Source organism: Embiotoca jacksoni, unplaced genomic scaffold (assembly GCF_022577435.1).
Source record: "Embiotoca jacksoni isolate LCO1_2020_lvr unplaced genomic scaffold, fEmbJac1.0.p SCAF_22, whole genome shotgun sequence".
NCBI classification, from domain to species: Eukaryota; Metazoa; Chordata; class Actinopteri; family Embiotocidae; genus Embiotoca; species Embiotoca jacksoni.
In genome coordinates, this window is record NW_027185363.1 from 4,038,187 (window position 1) to 4,056,537 (window position 18,351).

The 18,351-nt window shown below is 38.2% G+C and overlaps 3 protein-coding genes across 5 annotated transcripts; 1 reads left to right on the forward strand and 2 right to left on the reverse strand.

The window, feature by feature from the left end:
- Positions 1 to 226: 226 nt before the first annotated feature.
- cdc20 (cell division cycle 20 homolog) lies at positions 227 to 3,613 on the reverse strand. 2 transcript variants are annotated; one of them, XM_069157331.1, is made up of 11 exons: positions 3,571 to 3,613; positions 2,934 to 3,136; positions 2,691 to 2,833; positions 2,515 to 2,611; positions 2,282 to 2,407; positions 1,885 to 2,081; positions 1,699 to 1,793; positions 1,355 to 1,592; positions 1,042 to 1,167; positions 829 to 946; positions 227 to 716 (listed from the first exon to the last, which is right to left on the reverse strand). In XM_069157331.1, exons 2-11 carry the CDS (start codon positions 3,112 to 3,114, stop codon positions 538 to 540), a joined length of 1,500 nt encoding a protein of 499 aa, XP_069013432.1. In that variant the 5' UTR covers positions 3,115 to 3,136; positions 3,571 to 3,613; the 3' UTR covers positions 227 to 537. The 2 variants fall into 2 exon arrangements, with proteins under 2 accessions (XP_069013432.1, XP_069013431.1); XM_069157330.1 differs by lacking the exon at positions 3,571 to 3,613 and adding an exon at positions 3,232 to 3,337.
- Positions 3,614 to 4,418: 805 nt separating this feature from the next.
- On the reverse strand, positions 4,419 to 8,391 carry LOC138202950 (uncharacterized). Of its 2 annotated transcripts, XM_069157335.1 has the most exons (7): positions 8,116 to 8,391; positions 7,431 to 7,462; positions 7,150 to 7,332; positions 6,770 to 7,027; positions 6,192 to 6,290; positions 5,841 to 5,858; positions 4,419 to 5,389 (listed from the first exon to the last, which is right to left on the reverse strand). In XM_069157335.1, the coding sequence occupies exons 2-7, from the start codon at positions 7,432 to 7,434 to the stop codon at positions 5,304 to 5,306; spliced, it is 648 nt and encodes a 215-aa protein (XP_069013436.1). In that variant the 5' UTR covers positions 7,435 to 7,462; positions 8,116 to 8,391; the 3' UTR covers positions 4,419 to 5,303. The 2 variants fall into 2 exon arrangements, with proteins under 2 accessions (XP_069013436.1, XP_069013435.1); XM_069157334.1 differs by lacking the exon at positions 7,431 to 7,462.
- Positions 8,392 to 12,074: 3,683 nt separating this feature from the next.
- Positions 12,075 to 18,191, forward strand: ppp1r7 (protein phosphatase 1, regulatory (inhibitor) subunit 7). The gene is made up of 10 exons (XM_069157336.1): positions 12,075 to 12,159; positions 12,688 to 12,783; positions 12,999 to 13,054; positions 13,327 to 13,392; positions 13,635 to 13,765; positions 13,896 to 14,058; positions 14,208 to 14,324; positions 14,432 to 14,536; positions 14,657 to 14,743; positions 15,715 to 18,191. Exons 1-10 carry the CDS (start codon positions 12,120 to 12,122, stop codon positions 15,889 to 15,891), a joined length of 1,038 nt encoding a protein of 345 aa, XP_069013437.1. The 5' UTR covers positions 12,075 to 12,119; the 3' UTR covers positions 15,892 to 18,191.
- The last annotated feature ends 160 nt before the right edge of the window (positions 18,192 to 18,351 follow it).

Consider the following 18,351-nt stretch of genomic DNA (forward strand, 5'->3'; position numbering starts at 1 on the left):
AGGAAGCCGTTTCACAAACACAGGTAGTTAGTGGGAAAATTCTAAATCTTGCCAGAATGAACGCTTTATCATCGATAACATCCAAAAAGGGCACAGCCATTGTAGAAAGAAATTTTCCTGTTTCACAGATTCAATTTAAAACACCTTTGTCTTTTCTAGTCATTTCAACTAATGTCAAATCTGATACAGCCGCATGACTTCCAATACATGGAATTTAATTTCAGGATGGGGTAAACAAATCATTTATTTATAACCCAGTTCAATTTACACAATGCATCCTGATAACAATAAAAACTAACAGTAGGTTATAAATACATTTTAAAAACCACTGCTCTAAAGGTAGTCAATAATTTTACCTGAACACATTAGCAAACCTGTATAAACAACTGAGACTAACGACCCATTACACCACTAACAGGAGCAGTGCAACACAAGAACTGGGTGGTAACCTTTATTGTAGAGTAAATAAAACATTTGTACGGAGCTCATTCAGCATAGACCAAAGAAACAAAAACTCGGCAGTCAAGACTAAGAAAATTATCTGATTGACTGATGAATGACACCACTAGTTGATTTTACAATCTTGTCTTTAGCCTTCTTCTTAACAGGATCCACTTCAAAGCTCTTCCACAGACGAATAGTCTCATCACCAGCAACAGTTGCAATGGTCGAGCAGTCCGGGCTCAGAGTCAAACTGAGAACTCTGTCCTCGTGACCTAAAATACAAATAAATGTTTATACCAACAAAAAAAGACCAAGAATGGCAGTTTCCAGTTCACTCATGATTCTTGAAAGTACAGAGGTGATCCAGTTAAAATGGTTACTTACCAGTGAGCTCTGCGACTCTGGTGAGAGAGGGGTACTTCCAGATAACAACATTGTTGTGGGCATATCCATGAGCAGACACCAGCTCCTTGTAGTTGGGTGCAAACACCAGTGATGAGATCTGAAAAGTCGTTGGCGAGAGCATGTTAAAAACACTTAGAAATATTTTACTGAGAAAAGCCATTGGAACACAAGGACATAGCGGTCTGCAGTTACCTGGGACTGAGTGTCAACTGAACTAATACAGGAGCCACTGTTTACATTCCAGATGCGGATGTGACGATCACTAGTGCCACCTCCAGATGCAAGGATATTTGACTGCCAGGGGCACCAGGCCAAAGCCTAAAACAATGGAAACGCATACAAAAAGTGAGTCATACAAAAACTGCAGTCTATGTAAGGCGATCAATAAATAAGTGTATTTAGACTTTAGCCTTACAGCTTTAAAATGTATTTAATTTACATAATGAGCCAAAAAAAGAAAAGAAAATCCAGCTTTGGATTTTTTTTGCTGTATAAAGCATTTCACCTTGATGGCGCCCTGATGTTCGCTCCAGCAGCGGACGAACTGGCTGTCGTTGCTAGCGCTGCCCTCCTGCACACGGGGCCATACACAAACCAAGTTGTCGTTGCCGCCACTGGCCAGGTAACGCCCATCAGGTGACCACTTGAGGCCACACACCTCCTGTGAGTGAGCAGCAAGTGTGAAGATGTGATGGTCTGCTACCCTCACGTCATGGTGGTGGATGTGTCCCGATCTAGAGCCACTGCGGAATGGAAAGGAGAGTAAAAACAATATATCTGATTCCATTGGAAACAAAAAAGAGGCATTGGTGGTTATTTTCTTTTGCATCAGAGATAAAGCAACTGTACCTGGAAAGAACATGGTCATTCCAGCTCAGACTACCAACTCTTGCTGTGTGGCTGGCCATGCTGCGCAAGCGCTTCTGATTTTCAACATCCCACAGCTATGGAAACAAAAATGTATGATTAAATATAAAAATTTTGAGTGGCCCATGTCTTTAAGAATGAAGGTGGCACATTTATCACTACACTGACCTGAACTTTACAGTCACTGGTGCCAATAGCGAGGTAGTTTCCCTCTTTGGTCCAGGACAGTGAGCAGATGTAGTCTTCCTCACGCTCCAGCTTCATGAGGAGAATGATGTCTCCTTGACTGGCGTCCCACAGGTAAACACTGTTGTGAAGAGCCACAGCAAGAACATTTCGACTGCTCCAGTCAAGCAGATTCAAATCTGAGGGAAAAAAAAAAAAGGGACCAAATGAATATTTGCTAGTTATAGAAGAATACTTTCCTTATAAAGAAGACCAAGATGGTTGTTGGTACAGTTCCAATTTTTATGAATAAAAGGTTTATATTTAGAATACTAAGGTATTGTTAATTTCCATTCTCAGTGGATTGCAGTGACTCCAAGATGAGGAAAGTCAAACTTACAGAAATCATTTCGAAGATCAGGAGCATCCAAGATTCTGTCAGGAGTGGAAGATATGTATCTGGTCTTTTTGACAGATGCAGGGGTTGTGACCTGACTGTAGAGGACTTTCAAGTTGTTTTGATAGCCTGTGAACAGACAAAAAGTGATAGCATTGATAAAAAAAAAAAAAAAAAAAAAAAAATTAAATCCTTACATTCTTCACAACACCATGCTGGGATGCAAATATTCTTACCTTCTGGTGCATTCAGTGGTTTTCCTCCAAGGTGGAGGATCTTTGCATCTTCGATGTTGTATCCATTCAGTGACATAGACCAGGCTTTCTGGCTTTCCTTGAAATACAGATGGCCATGATCAATAAAATCCTTACTTTACAAAAGGGATCATAAGGAAATGTATTAAATAACTTACTGATGTGCTTGTTGTATTGTTTGCGTCCACTGGATCGTTCTCCTTTGTAAGCAGGAAACTTGCAACATCCATTTGTTTGCTGTTTCTGGTGGGAATGAAGCGGTCACCCCCCATCTTAGAGGGCGTTTGTTTTTTACGTTTGCCTATAATATAAAAGGAAATAACCCAGTGGTTATCATTTGCAGAGATAGCCCCACAGCTCTGTTCAGCAAGGCTGCATGAACACATATGGACACACTTTACCTGGTGTTTTGCTCGGCGTTTTTGATGAACTAAGTGACACATTGGCAGGTTTTCCAGGCGACAAACCGGATGTGGTGGACGAGTTGGCCTTTCTCTGCCACCTCGCCATGGGAGCGTTAGTGATGGGCATGTCCAGCTTCAAGATACTGTGGATGTCGTTCTCAAACCCAAAGTGCGCCATCTTATCCACGTTTTTCACAGACCTGGGCATCAGGGCAAATAGAAAAATAAGAATCGATAGCACTTGCAGCATTAATTGACTAATATTGGCTTTGAGCTTGATCGGTAGACGACTCACGCTAACGCTGTGACCATAACGGCTCGTGTTAGCACTGAAAGTTACGTCCCGTAAAAAAAATAGGTTAAAAACAAACATTTGTTTAACGTAAGTCAAAAACATTTTTTGCACTAACCCGGCTACGTAAATATGGTTTGTTTTAAAGAACCCCGTAAATCCAATTTAGCTAAACAGGCGAAGAATCTTTAGCATTGCCCTGCAGCAAACGATCAGAAGTTAACATTACCACCTCACAGGATTAAGTTTGCATTACTGTTGTGTCGAAAAGGAAAATCCTCCTGAGTAATTCATTCTGAAGTGGCAGTTCTTTCAGTTTCAAAATTAACACAATAATCTCACCGCTTCAAGAAAAGGTGGCGCACAGGGGAGCAGCACTCGCCTTTCTTTCCCGTTCCTCTTGTGAAATTTTGAATTTCGTGGAAATGACGCCACACGATTTAAAAGCCACATAGCGCTCCTGTGATTGGTCCGTTTAAGGAGGTGCCGTGGCGGCTGGTTTTTGCTATGGTAACGTTTACGAAGGCTGTAATGCAATTGGTGGATCCTCACTTCCTGGCAGCATTACGTCAGAAAACAAGCCTCCTCACCTAAAATCTATCGCCATCTGTTGCCCACAGGCAAAAGGTCTGCGAGTTAGTTAACAATAAAAAAATAGAAACTGTCAATTTGTAGATTTTTAAGAAGAAAGACATGGTGGAGGTTGCCTCACTTTGAAATGTTTTCCATCATAGAGTAAAATGAAATAGTCTCTGTTCTTTTGATTAAGTCTGTATTGATGTGATGGGAAACAATAATATAATGATTGATTAGGTGCAAATCTCTCATGTATAACATGAATGGTGTATGTTGATACTAAATTCCACCAAAGGTGTGAATAAACAAATCACTTAGCAGAAACCAAGAAGCATTGTTCCTCCAAAATAAAATAAATGAGTGCAACATAAGTTTTGAGTGGGAATTACAGATCTATAAATGTGAAAAATTGAAGTCTAACTTTGGAAATTAAGCAGAATTAATTATTTTTAAATGAGCACTTTATTGTTGACATCCCTCTTTACATTGTAAAATTCATCTGGCATAATTACCTTGGAAGAACCATAAAAGGACAAATGGAAAACTGGCTCTGCACAGGGCTGCTCAGCAGCTCAAAGGAAACAATAAGATTCATTAAATTAAAAAAGACTTGCAAATTTCCCACTCTTTATTAGGCAGAATAGTATATGCTATAAGATAAATAACAGTGCAAGTTTGCATTAAGTACTTTATTTTAGATTAAAAGCTGTTTATTGGCATAAATTACTTTGTTTCACAACATAAGCATTACCTTTTAATTAACTGTGTGGGAAGATGTCCATTCAGAGCAAAAATCACCCTTTCCAGCAAAACAACTGGAGAAGGAAACATTTTAATTGTAGATTTTTCCTCGATTGTGTTGTCCTGATATACCTGATAAAAGTAATCTGACACTAAATGAAAAATGTACATGCCATACACTCACAAGAATGTGCATCACAAATAAATATTTCACTTTAAGAAAGGTTTTTCAGACCAAAAACAAGACTGCAGGTTAGACTTTTAGGAACTGGAAGAACTCAGTATTGTGAAGATCCAGTGTTCCGCGAGAGTTTCACTGTGATTGGTTTGTCAGTGGCAAAACAAAATGTACAATTTCCGCAGGGATTTATCTACACAATACAAGATAGTTTGTGACATTGTTATAACTTGCTTGAAACAAAACATTTTCCCTGTGTACTTCCACCAAACTGCTCATTTGAATCACTTAGTCCACAAATTAAACCACCTACTTGGTTTAAGATATTAAGAATAACTTGCACCAGTGTAAAGTGTGATACATGCATGTTAAAGTGCATAAAATAATATGGCCTTAAATTCAGACCACAGGTATGTTGATTGGGTCATTACAGTGGGCTGTTGGTGCTATAGCAAAGGTTTGGTTACATTCATGGAGCTACGCCGTCCATACAGAGTAGGAAAGGGTTACATCTATGAGTGGACATTTAACAGTTAAAATAGGCTCAAGCACAAGTCCGATATTCACATGGTGCTTTTAATCATAAGGTATGGTAACCAGAGCCTTTCATCTCAGGAGCCATGTCAGTCATGTCCTTGGGGTAATGTACAATCGAGCCAATAACACCTACAAGGATATTGAAGAACACAGATTAGTGTCTTTGTCTTATACATTACTGAATAAGGCAAACAAAAACAAAAAAATCTGCATAATTGAGCAGCACAAACATTTGAGTTCAAGACTATTTGGATGCCATGTTTCATAAAACTGTACTGATTGTATTTTTATTTTTTTTTAAGTTTTATCCATGTATAATTTGCTGACCTAGCAACTGCAGTCATAGTGGGTCATAATAAAAGTGAAGTCATATTGTACAATATCACTGGGTAGATCAGGATGGACAAACCCACATGACTGGCCCATAAACAACCTGAAAAATGAAAAGGCATGCCCAGGCAGAGGGTATATAATTCTGAGTTCATTTAATGTTTAACTGTCTATCAATATTATCCTAAGGGTGTTAGCTGAGAACTGTAGAGACACTTAAGTGAAAACAGAGGGCTGGTTGTTTTCTTACCTCCAGGGTGCCTCAAACCTAGACAGGGAGTGTGAGAAGGACAAAACACATGACCATGCTTTATATTTCCTTGAGGTAGAGATCATACAAAAATCATATGACAGGACACGTTTTAAAATAAAGCCAAGTTGTGCAGCATTCTGTGAGGGTAACTGAGGTACTTGATTAAAGCAGAGGTAAAGATCAATAGTTGCTTCAGTTAACTAAGAATATGCAACACAACACTATTCAATTTGTAGAAAAAAATAATTTACACTGTATTATTAAGGCTGCTTTTGAGGTGTGATTAAAGGTTGTACAACTTCAGTTATCAATATCCAAATGGAAAGAAAAAAAATCTTCTTTACTCACCTTGGTTTTTGGAGAGGAGGAGGCTGACGATTATTATTCCAGTAAACGCCAGGAGCACCAAGGCTAGGATCAGAAACTGAGGCACAGCAAGTCCTGGAACTAAGAAAACATTCCAGATCTGTAATCTGACTGGATATCAACAAAGCATGTCAGTGTACTGGATGTGGGGGTGCACTCTTGCAGTCACATGGGACAAACTCGTGAGTCTTTCTATTTGTTTTAGGGCATATTGTTTCAAAAGACATACAGTCAAATGCCATCAAATGATTTCTCAATACACAGACTCCTGCAGCATAATTTTTTTGTTTGTTTTTTGTTTTAAATAAGTAAAAGAACTGCCAGACAGCTGCCATTAGTGGGGAAATTACTGTATATTATTGTTATGGATGATGTTTGCACCAATACACCATTTTAAGCCTCATTAGAAAAAGTGTAACTAGTCTGGGCATTTGACTGTAAATAGCAGCAGTTGCACTGAGAACTGAATATCTTTAAACTAGAGTACTTTCTGAATGACATAAACTGATTTGATTCCTGGTATAGAATTTGATTCTCCGAGAGCTCGATAGAAAATATACCTGACCGTTCCTCAGAAAGCCTAATTTCGCTCATCAGCTTGATGCATCCCTCCTGCAGGCGGATCCTCTCAGTCCTGGCGTGGTGCTCTTCTTGGTCCCACAACACTTTGAGGGCCAGTGCTTGCGGCTCATGGGCTGTCCATGTGTCATTGTGGTCCAGAGTCAGATAGACCTGGCCATCATAAAACACACGATCGGTCCAGTGCAGCTGAGACCCCTCCAGTATGCACTCTTGAGAACGAAGGATGACGTGGTTTTCTAGGGAGTATGATGAAGGCCATTAACCAACATAAGATTTGACTGACGATGAAATTAGATCTGAGGTGTGATGGCACACAATTTTCACATCATTCACTAATAGTACAAGAAGATTTCCTTACTCAGTGCTGAAGTCTGGCTGGTACTAATAAGAGCTGGAAGGAATGCATCAGCTGACATGGTTTGGACTATATTAGTGACATCCTGGTTTGTGCCCGTGAGAGAGACTCCATTGAGAAGAACCTGCTTCACGACCTGCTGAGCTCCCACCACTCCCCACTGCTGGATCTGAACTATAATGGTATCTAATGGGACACAAAAAATATATTACAGATCCAACTACCTGGGGGATAACTTACACAGTGTTGTAGGAGAGGAAAAATAGGTGACAATAATTACTTACTCATTTAATTGTTGTCCTGCACTTAGGTTATACTTTAGGGAACATAAACAAATGTAAAACCAAATGCATTAAAGTATAAACATTTTCACATAAATCATTATACTCGTGTTTGGTGCTGAGTACAGATGCTTTAAATGTATTTGCAATTTTAATTCTTAAACTATAAAGAAACTTGGGCAATGCATCCGTCAAATTAATTAGTGCAATAATGGACCTACAATAAATCTCTTATTTTTCCAGTTTTTGTTGTCCTGAGTGTTTACAGTAATCTGGTGCTTATTGCACCAGATTACTGGTTTATTTACACATCATCCACAAATAAAGGGGTTGATATGCGCTCTAAACTTTTAACTTTATGCAGTCCAGTGCAACAGCACCACCACCACTACCATCATCATCATGGCCCTATCCCTCATAAATAAGTTTAACTAAGGTCTCTGACAGTGTCGACAAAAACGAAACTATAAAGACTGAATTTATTTCACTTTATGATACTCTTGTAAGTCAGCCCTACAATAAACTATTGTAAAAGTACAGTAATTGAAAGTATGAATACCTGACACGTGATTTTAGTGTATAAACAACAGTCACCAAACTCAATGGCTCACGTAGGCAAACCAGTTTTCTCGGTGAAATCTGTTAGTAGTCCCAAAAACTAATTGAATGGAGAGACAGGGCTTCTTACCTACTGGAACAGGAAAACCTCGTGACAGGTGGCACAGCGTCAACACAAGAATGCCAAGAAAATGCATTTCCAGCGCGGCTTGTTTTCTCTTTCAAATTCAGCCGGAGTTCAAGCGCCAGGAAGGACAAAACTCTCCAGAGTTATAAAAAGCCAGGATTGTTTTAAGCCATTTAAAGCGTCACCAGTGCACGAGTAATGTGCCCCCTACATCAGCCAGTTCACAAACACGTCTCGACGGTCAGGAACAACAACAACAACACGGCACTCGTCCGTGAATCTGCGATTCTGCACGAGTCGGTTGAAGATGTCTTTAAATGGACATCCGTGTCGCCTCTGATTGGCTCATGCAGCTGGCACGTGAGCTGGGAATTCTGTACTCACACCATAGACTCACAAATCTTGGACAAAAGTTTTTTTTCTGATTCTCAAAGTCCTAAAATTACAGGTGACAACCAGAGACCGCGAACTTAACTGGCTTACTTAACCCCTAACGGGTGTTAAATGCAACAGTTCACGCAACAATCTGTGCGTAACCATGGCAACGATAACCAATTGCCATGGCAACAGGTAAGGGCAAAAGCCCATGTTAAGCTATGCCATGGTAACACGGGCTTACATGGTATTACCAAATCAGGCTAAAGAATGGATTTACACTGATTAATTATTATAAATAAAAATTTCATGTGACTTTGTACTTGCGTCACTCGACTACATTTATCTGACAAGTATCGTTAGTTTAGTTAAAAATAGGCGAGTTCCACCTAAACAGCAATAGTTCTACCACCACAGATGACTTTATTGTAAAATAAAATACAAAATTACAACTACCAGTGAAGTTAAAGCTGACACCAATATTTGTCCAGATGCTGAAGACTTTGCAGGAATTCTGTGTGTGTTCACATGATTGGACAATGAAGTTGATTGACAGAAGACAATGGTTGTAAAATTAAAGTTGGTGCAAAGAAGCAACAAATATCAAACCTTGTATACTTCACAACCATCTTCAACCTCACATCACAGAAGCTCTACACAATTACCACGGTTTAAAGGTGGATACCAAAAGACATCAGTCATATTAAATATGGTCACAATCTCCACTTCTGTTCCTGAGTCATGTCGTTGAATAATGCCCAGAAAACTATTTTTGCAGAACATTATGTCACTATGAAGTTGACCTTTGACATTTTGGATATATAATGGATGAGATTACTTCCTAAATTTGTCGTATTACACATTTGTGTGAAATTTTGTCATAGATACCGCAAAAATGTTATGACCACACACGTTTTGTGAAGTCACAGTGACTTTTGACCTTTGGCCACCAAAATCGAATTAGTTTATTCTTGAGTCCAAGTGAATGTTTGTGGCATAGCCCTGGTGTATAGTGGTAGGAGCCAGTATCACTAATTTGATAGTTATATTGGTGTTTGAATCTGAGTGCCTCCACTGTTGGTTGTGTTTCTGTGTAGAAAGCCTTTATATTATGTGTAATGTCACAGGACCTTTTAGGGATGACTCTAACTCAGACACTGGGAAAAGCAGCCTGTTAGTATTCATCTTCTCCTTTTTTTCTAATTATGCAGCCAGTCTTGTTATAACACTGCCGGTGGCTGCTTGGGGATGAGGTCAGGGGTCATCAGAGGCATTGTGAAGGGGAACACAATCAAACTCGTTATATAGAGATGCAATTTTAATGTGGAAAAAAAAGTATCTTTTCAAAGTGTTACTACACTCTGTAACTATGGAGTTCAGTGTGGATAAATTTGATAAATGTACAGAGCCTGTGTTTTTTGCTTTTACTTTGGTTACTGATGTCTCTGAGAAATGCCGTCAGGAGAAGAGAAGAAACTGATAGGCTTACCTGAATCAATCCAGAAAGTCAGCAGGTCGCGTTTAAAGCATACGTTGCCACGGTCACTGACCAAAAGTCATCTGTGTTGAGACTAAAGAAAACACCTCTTGTTCCCGTCCTCTTAGTGATGACAAATACAGATTTTTTTTTTTTTGGTGAGGTAAACTCTCTTGAAAACATCACTCCTCTGACAGAATTATAAAAAGACATACATACATAGAATTGGTTGTAAAGTCTGGTCATGGTACTTAGAAGGAATCTGATTTTATTCAGGAGTAATTTCTATGAATAAAGAACTTCAGGTTTGTGTGAGGTTTCTGATTATTCTTTATAGCATTAATTTTTTAATTCGGCATCACAGTAGTCATTGTATATTTACTGGGGATTATATTTTTGGCAGTGCCTGTGTAACATCTGGTCAAAACAACATTTTATTTTTTGTTGTTAGTCATTTAGAAGAGTTAATAAGTAAAATGCTCTTTAGCCTGTCAATGATTCTGTTTTGCGTCCAAAAATATTTAGCTAGTGTCCCAGTTAAGCAAGATGCTGCAGTCAAACTTTATGCTGCTGTCATCCTGGCTGAGACAGTCTGTTGTATTTGTCAGTCTGATAATGAGGAACATTTTGTTCAGCACTGTATCCCAGTGTGCTTATCCCAAATAATTGGTCCAGTATACTAATGTTCCTTTTTTAATTACATGAGATACTAAAAAGTTTGATGTCAGAACCAACTCTAATGATTAGATATTTTGAGCTTGTGTCCTCGGTCGGTATCTGTCTATCTATTGTATTTGTTTTTGTGTTAAAGGCATGTTATGTTAATCATTTGAGTACTGACGTCAGGTTTTTAGTAACAGTACAGTAAGCGCCTCAGTCCTTATGCAGGCTTATTTTTAAAATGGAAGGTATGCAGGGCAGATGGGAAGGGATTGTGTAAACAGTCTGCCGTGAGAGTGCAGAGGAACTCACAGAGAGAGGGGGTTTATGGCTGTTTTATGCTTCATGTAGTTTAACATGGCTTGCCTTGCAGTGATGTATGCAGTGTGTGTGTGTGTGTGTGTGTGTGTGTGTGTGTGTGTGTGTGTGTGTGTGTGTGTGCGCGTGTGTGTGCGTGTGTTTTAGGGTACTTAAATGTTTATAGCTTTTCCTTACACAGTTCTTAGTTAACTATGACTATGTATAAACCTGCATCAGGAATTAAACAGGGACCTATTCAATGTGTTTGTTCTGTAAATACTGTACGACAAATAAATGTAGGAAAGCAGATGTAAAAAATGTAACTACTGTAAAGTCCCTTACATTTACTTTTGAATGATAAGTGCAGTCAGTAGTGGAAGACGTATTTAGATCCTTTAATGAAATTTAAAAAAAAAAAAAAATAAATAAAATCAATACAGCGATGTAAGACTAGTATACTACATTACAATAAGAGTCCTGAATGAACAATCCTAGTTAAGTAAAAGTGCATACGTATTAGCAGCAATATATAGTTTAAGTATTAAAGCACTGGTCCCTATGATGGATATATTGACATTATTAGATTATAAAAGTAAAGCATCAGTGTGTAAGCAGCATATACTTTTGTAGCTGCTGCATGTGAAGCTGGTTTTGAACTACTTTGAATCGTTTTATACAGGATCATTTGAACATTTATTGAAATGAAAACATACGGGACGTTTACAGGGAATAATCACTATTTCTTGGAGATGTGACCCTGACTAGAAACTGCTTTTTGTAAGAAAAAAAAAAAGTTGTGTCAAATCTTCCACTTAAAGCTGTCAAATAAATGTAGTGGAGTAGAAAGTACAATATTTCCTACTAAAATGCGGTGGAATAGCAGTATAAAGTAGCCTCTAATGGAAATATTCAAGTAACATACAACTACCTTCAATTGTACTTAAAAACTGTCCATGAGTAAATGAAGTTACTCACTTTCTACCACAGATAACAGTACTTGGAGTAATGGTACTCACGCATTTCCATCACTGCTCAGTTTATGGAATAATTGTCCAGTAAATTCTCTGCACACTATTTACACTGTTCGTTTCCAGCAGGTTTCACTGTGCAGCAGCAGCAGCGCCCCGCGTGTCCCCCGGAAGTACGTACCTCCATCGGATTGGCTGAGCGGTTGTCAGGAGTGTTTACAGGAAACATGGCTTCCCAGTCTGTTGGAGAGCTTCAAGAAATGGAAGGTGAGTAGCTAAATATCTAAAGACGAATCGGTGCCTTGATTGTATTAACTGGTTAAACTGGTAACCATTTAGACAAAGATGCCTCTTCTTTCAACACACCCGGCGGCTCGTTCTTCTCGTGACTAACCAGACCTTCATCCTTGGTTTGCTAGCTAACAGGCTAACAACAAGACGCTAACTGGCGTTATTCAATTACCGTCAAGTCACACAATCCTGACAGTCGATATCCACCTTCATTTTTTTATTGTTGTGTTATGTAGTCTATTGGTCTGAAAGTCTTTTTTTTTAATTTTTTTTATTTTTTTATTATTATTTATTTATTTTTAATAACGCCGCTTATCCGCCTAAAAACATGTTTCAAATTGAGCTCGTCAGCCTGTTTCCTCATTGGACGTGATGGAGCTGGGCCTGCTGTTCTTTGCATCATATTACGTGTGTATCATCAAAATGTATCACTGACGCAAAAACCACACAGCAGCTCTGCTTCTTTACGTTGAAATGAAGCTTCTCTTTGTCTGCTGACTGTAGTGGACCGAAGGGGTGAGTCTGAGGAGTCTGGTGATGATGAGACCAAGAGGAAGAGTATCAATGGCGATGTGGAATCAAATCAACCCCCTTCTACAAGTAAATAACCATTTTGTCCAACACAGCCGCATCGAGTGATATAGTATGTCAAAAATGATATACTCCGACGTGAATACCTAAAAGTGTGCTACAACATTATTACATAACCGTCAGTCTTCACTGTGGCTGCAATAAAGCCTTTTGTCTTTATGTTATTTTAATTAATACTGTACTTTGAGACAAGGGCCATTTTAGTTTTATTTGATTTATTTCAGGCAAAGAGGAGTCACCTGTTGACATGGACACCATAACTTTGGACCCAGAGGAAGAGGTGAGAAGAGATTTTTACCAAACTGCCCTTCATCTTGAATGACTCCTTTTTGGATGGTTAAGTGTAAAATGTTGTGTTTTAGGAAGTAAAGTTAATTGTTGTTACATTTTAGGGGTGTAGGCATATATTTTTGTTTACTGTGCAGTTGCTGTACATTGCAACTGTATGTAAGTCCACATTGAGGTGCTGGGGTGCACTTGACAAAAAAGAAAGGAAGACGAATAAACCAATAACAAGACAATATTTCATCCTAAATTGTCTGTTCTTTCTAGGATGTTGATCTTGTTCACTGTCGTATTGGAAAAATTGAAGGATTGGAGGTGCTACAGAAGGCTAAAGTAAGTAACTTTGTTTAAATTAACGTACATTATTTAGGTGTCACTGTCAATGAATAATGAAGTAATGGTCATAGTGTGGTATATATGTCTGCCGTTATTCCTTTAAAACTTGGCAGCACTTTGGTTTTAACCACATATCTGTCTGAAAGGCGGAGGACCTGTGACAGATGCTAAAATGCTCAAATTCAGCAGTTTAATTCATCTTGTAAATTGCTTTTTGTCTTGTGTCTCTTTTTACACAGACGCTGTCCTTACGACAGAACCTCATCAAAAAGATAGAAAACCTTGAAAGTTTGAGCTCACTGCGGGAACTAGATATGTATGACAATCAGATCCGCAAATTGGAGAACCTGCATAACTTCACAGAGCTGGAGTAAGTATAGGTTTATAGGTAGTAAAACTCATTGATTGTTTTCTTTTTTTTTTTATATGGCTGACATCAAATAACCCACATATAAAGTCCATTTTATTCTAAGAGGGATTTTTATTTTACTGACTCGCAGGCAGCTCGACGTGTCCTTCAATGTTTTGAGGAAGGTGGAGGGATTGGAGCAGCTGACTCAGCTGAAGAAACTTTTTCTGCTTCACAACAAAATTGGCAGCATTGCCAACCTGGACCACTTCTCAGGTCTGGAGATGCTGGAGCTGGGCTCCAATCGCATCAGGGTGAGATATAAACGGTCACTGCTACAGTGAGAAGTTTGGTTAAACCTTCACGTAAATCTGGCATACTGTATGTTCAACATTTATATGGCATTTATGAAATAGCAATGACTTCAATTTAACATGTTTCTTTTATTTTGTTGTGTTCGCAGGTCATTGAGAACCTGGATGCACTCGCATCTTTGCAAAGTTTGTTCCTTGGCACCAATAAAATAACTACGCTTCAGAATCTGGAGGGTTTACACAACCTTAGTGTTTTAAGCATTCAGGTATTTTCATACAAATCCTCTTCATCACGAGGGGAAGTTTTCTTGACTAGAATTAATGCGTGTATGTTCGGACAATGCCTAATCATTTTGTGTACATTTATTTGCAGAGTAATCGGATAACTAAAATTGAGGGTCTGCAGAACCTTGTCAACCTGAGAGAGCTCTATCTGAGCCACAATGGCATCGAGGTCATAGAGGGCTTGGAAAACAATGTGAGTTATAGAAATTCAGCGGGCCACTTCTGAAAGGACTCGATCCCCAACTGTGCTGTTGTGCAAACATGTAACAACAAAGTTTGTTCTGGACATTCAAACATTTGTTTTCCTCCACAGAAAAAACTTACCACCCTGGACATCGCAGCCAATCGAGTAAAGAAAGTTGAAAACATCAGCCATCTGACAGAGCTGCAGGAGTTCTGGGTACGCATGATTTGTGTTGTTAAACTTGAACGTCATTTAATGTATTATATGTTGTTTATTGTGCAGCTTAAATACAGACAAGCTTACAAGTAGCCCCTTTTCATGGCAGACATTTGGACTTGAGAGAGCAGGGAAAAGCTGGGTATAACTTACAATATTAACATTATCTCTGCTCTGTTTAAGGTCTTAATAAGTCATAACTGTTAGACAGCATACACAACAGCTGATCCCTGAAAATAAATTAAATGCAGCCATCATTAAAACATTATTTAGTTATAAAGTTAAACATAATTAGTTGAAGAACTAGTATATTTGATACAACTGTAAAGGTGTGTTGGTGTTGTGTGGCAACCACTGGCGCAAGAAACATTGCAAGTACAGAGGGAACAAATGGATTATACTAAATATGAGAAAATTCTATATGCAGATAAGGTGCCCAAATTTGGTGTTTATTTTTTTTTTTACAATCCTTTTTTAGTTAATATTGTCATTTTTAAGAAAGACCCATTTTAGTGTTTGTCTGCTGCAGGTTCTGTATTTACTTCTTTTCAGTTGAAATGTCAAATGAGTAAGTATTTTGCTCAGGGCTGGTGCTAGATTGGATCAGCGGGAGGGAGTCTCTGCATTGTGATTGGTTATTATGCTGTGTTAGGGTTAATGTTAAGGTTAGGGACCAGTTAACCAACATTAAAACAACCAATCACAGCAGCATAGAGTTTAGAGCAAATTTCCCTCTAGCTGATCCAGTTTAGCACCAACCTTTTCCCAGTGATGCCCAAACTTTTGCATGCAACTCTATTTAATCATTTTCAAAATGATAGATTGATTTATTAATTATTTTGTATAATTAACTATAATATAGTTAAAGAACAGCCTTGAGGGTTGTAAGTCTATATTTTGTAAGAGTACTCATCCATCCGAGACTAAAACTGTATTCTTATTGGCTGTATTGTCTTTCAACCTCTCCTCAGATGAACGATAATCAGATAGATAACTGGTCGGATCTCGACGAGTTGAAGAATGCCAAGTCTCTGGAGACAGTTTATCTCGAGAGGAACCCGCTACAGAAGGATCCGCAGTACCGGCGAAAGATCATGCTGGCGTTGCCCAGCGTACGCCAGATCGATGCTACGTTTATCCGCTTCTAAACTGCAGTGTACGACTCACCTGCCAACTTCACAGTGTTCCCCCTCACCTCACCTCACCTCACCCCACCACACCCCACCTCACCTCACCCCACCCCACCTCACCCCACCCCACCCCACCCCTCCTCAACTCATCTCCCTCACATACCTGCCCCGCGTACAAACACTAAACCTCTTGAAAAACACAGGCCTCACTGAATCATATAGTCACTCCATACACACAATATACATTCCCACATACAACTCACCCATGGCTCACTCAACATACATGTATGCATGTATGCACTCATTTAAACCCCGCTATGATGTGGAGTGTTAATCTATTAGGGAGGAGCTGTGAAAATGAAAAACGACCCTACACTCATTTCGTCATGTTTCCTCTGCACTTTTGTTGTTGTTGTTGTTTTGCATGTTGGAGACGATATGGAGACATCCATCCTCAATCGTGCAGTGAGGATCAGGAAAATAAGAAATCAGCTTATTTATTACAGTATTGAAGTTGCACTGTTATCGTGTTTGAGGAAGGGGTGGTATTCTTACTATGTGAGGGAATATGTGAGTTTATTTTTTTGATTGAACAGATTGATGCTGTTCTCGTAAGTTACAACCGTGAGTAAAAGAGCCATTCAACATTAAAAGGAAAATGCGTAATGAAATAAGATTTAAATATTTTAGTCTTCAGAATACTATTTCTCATTTGGCTTTAATATGCTTCAAAACTGTCCTGACCCAGGTACCAAACTTGACAGTTGGAGAAACATCTGAAACGAAGCCGAAGGCCATATTGACACCCTGCCTATTAAAAGCGATTCAGTGTAGTGACCCTTGCATACATCAGTCCTTGTAAGGAAAACATATCCTTTACAGCTTAAACTGATGTTTCATTTTAATAAACTGGCATTGTTCCTAATGAAGGGCAAATTATGATGTCCAGCCGCCTTGTCTATTCCTTGTCCAAATATTTTACAGCTCAAAAATACCTCTGTTGATTAAGAAAGAGGGACCTCTGCAGTAAAATAAAACTCTAAATAATGTAAAGTCATTTAATGTGTCCCTAAAGATGGTTTAGTAATCAGTGGTGCCATCACCGTTTTGTTTTTTAACCTTTAATACGTCACTGATTACAGTTGCAGGTTTTCTTTTGGCTTTGAAAAACATAATTATAAACTTTATTTGAACTGTTAGCAGTAAAATGTCGATTGTTTTTGAACTGAGTTTACATTGTAATGGCTGGGCTGATCTCACACAAGTGTTAAATAATATAAGATAAACTACTTCATGCTGTTGGCACAGACAATTTTTAAAAGACAGTTTGGGATTTAAAGATTTCAGATGTTTAAAATACAGTGCTACATTTGGCCTTGAGGGTTGTTAAAAAAAAAAATAACAATTAATTTGTATTTACTGACCAGATTTGCCATAGGACTTCTGAGATCAATCAGTGAGATGACCACCGGGAACCAAAACTAAATGAATTATTCTTGTAGTCTCATGTATATAACGCTTGAGTGTACTTGATTTACCCTGTTACAATTAAAAAGTAATGTATCTTTTATAGGAAAGCGATACACCACCTCAGGGCTGAAAGGTCACGTGAATACAGTACAGAAAAATCTAATTTTAGTGCACTCGTGGGTTTATATGAAAAGTGCTAAACTAACTGTTCTCTGTCCATAAAAACAGTACAGATCCTACTTCCTTTATCGGAGACCTTTAAATAATCAAATTGCCCTGAGTTAATATTGATTCTCCATTTGTAGGCATGAACAAAAAAACATTAAAATACTGGTTTGTTTTGTTGTCTTTATTGATAATTTGGAATGGGAAATTATTACTACCACACTTCTAAATCCTGTTGTTCTTACTTAGTAATCTTGACCATCGATTAACTGTACAACATTTATGAGACTATCAGCAAAGACATAATGTCTGAATGTAATGTTATTTTATATTCAGTTGAACTAAGATGACAGTACAATTGGTCAGTGGGATTCAAAGAGTCATTGTGTATTTGTAAATATAGTTTGGACATTTCATGATGTAGAAATGCAGTGCCATTATACCCTCCCTTTGTAAAGTGATATTATTTTTTATCTTCTTTTGTTTATGCCAGGCAGCACAACAGAATTGGCTGAAATAACTTAATTAAGATAACCTGACCTTAATTGGTCACTGAAGGAGCAATTAAACAAATTGCTATTAGCTCCTTGTTAGAACTAAGTCTTCAGGTTTTGGACTTAGTTGATGCAGTTTTCAAACTGAATGTATTATGCAAATAACAATAAAGTTACACTACTTAAGAAGCAAGTCTTTGTAGTTTTATTTTATAAGATGTATTGTGACTGATACAGTACGGTAACTGAATTTGATCATTTTTTTGTAAAAAAAAAAAAAAAAAAAAAAAAATCCAATAATAGTGAAAAAGAAAAATATATTTTAAAGATAAAATATATACTTTAAAAG

Bases quoted from the DNA above. Each gene is read 5' to 3' on its own strand.
- LOC138202950 (XM_069157334.1), bottom strand. From the start codon at position 8,182: ATGCATTTTCTTGGCATTCTTGTGTTGACGCTGTGCCACCTGTCACGA. The intron at 7,333-8,115 runs GTAAGAAGCCCT...GTGTCCCATTAG, and splicing joins AGGTTTTCCTGTTCCAGTAG to ATACCATTATAGTTCAGATC. The intron at 6,291-6,769 runs GTATATTTTCTA...ATGTTTTCTTAG, and splicing joins GCTTTCTGAGGAACGGTCAG to TTCCAGGACTTGCTGTGCCT.
- ppp1r7 (XM_069157336.1), top strand. From the start codon at position 12,120: ATGGCTTCCCAGTCTGTTGGAGAGCTTCAAGAAATGGAAG. The intron at 13,055-13,326 runs GTGAGAAGAGAT...TGTTCTTTCTAG, and splicing joins CTTTGGACCCAGAGGAAGAG to GATGTTGATCTTGTTCACTG. The intron at 13,393-13,634 runs GTAAGTAACTTT...CTTTTTACACAG, and splicing joins AGGTGCTACAGAAGGCTAAA to ACGCTGTCCTTACGACAGAA.
- cdc20 (XM_069157330.1), bottom strand. The intron at 2,082-2,281 runs GTAAGTTTGACT...TTTTTCCCTCAG, and splicing joins TGATCTTCGAAATGATTTCT to ATTTGAATCTGCTTGACTGG. The intron at 947-1,041 runs GTAACTGCAGAC...ACGACTTTTCAG, and splicing joins CAGTTGACACTCAGTCCCAG to ATCTCATCACTGGTGTTTGC.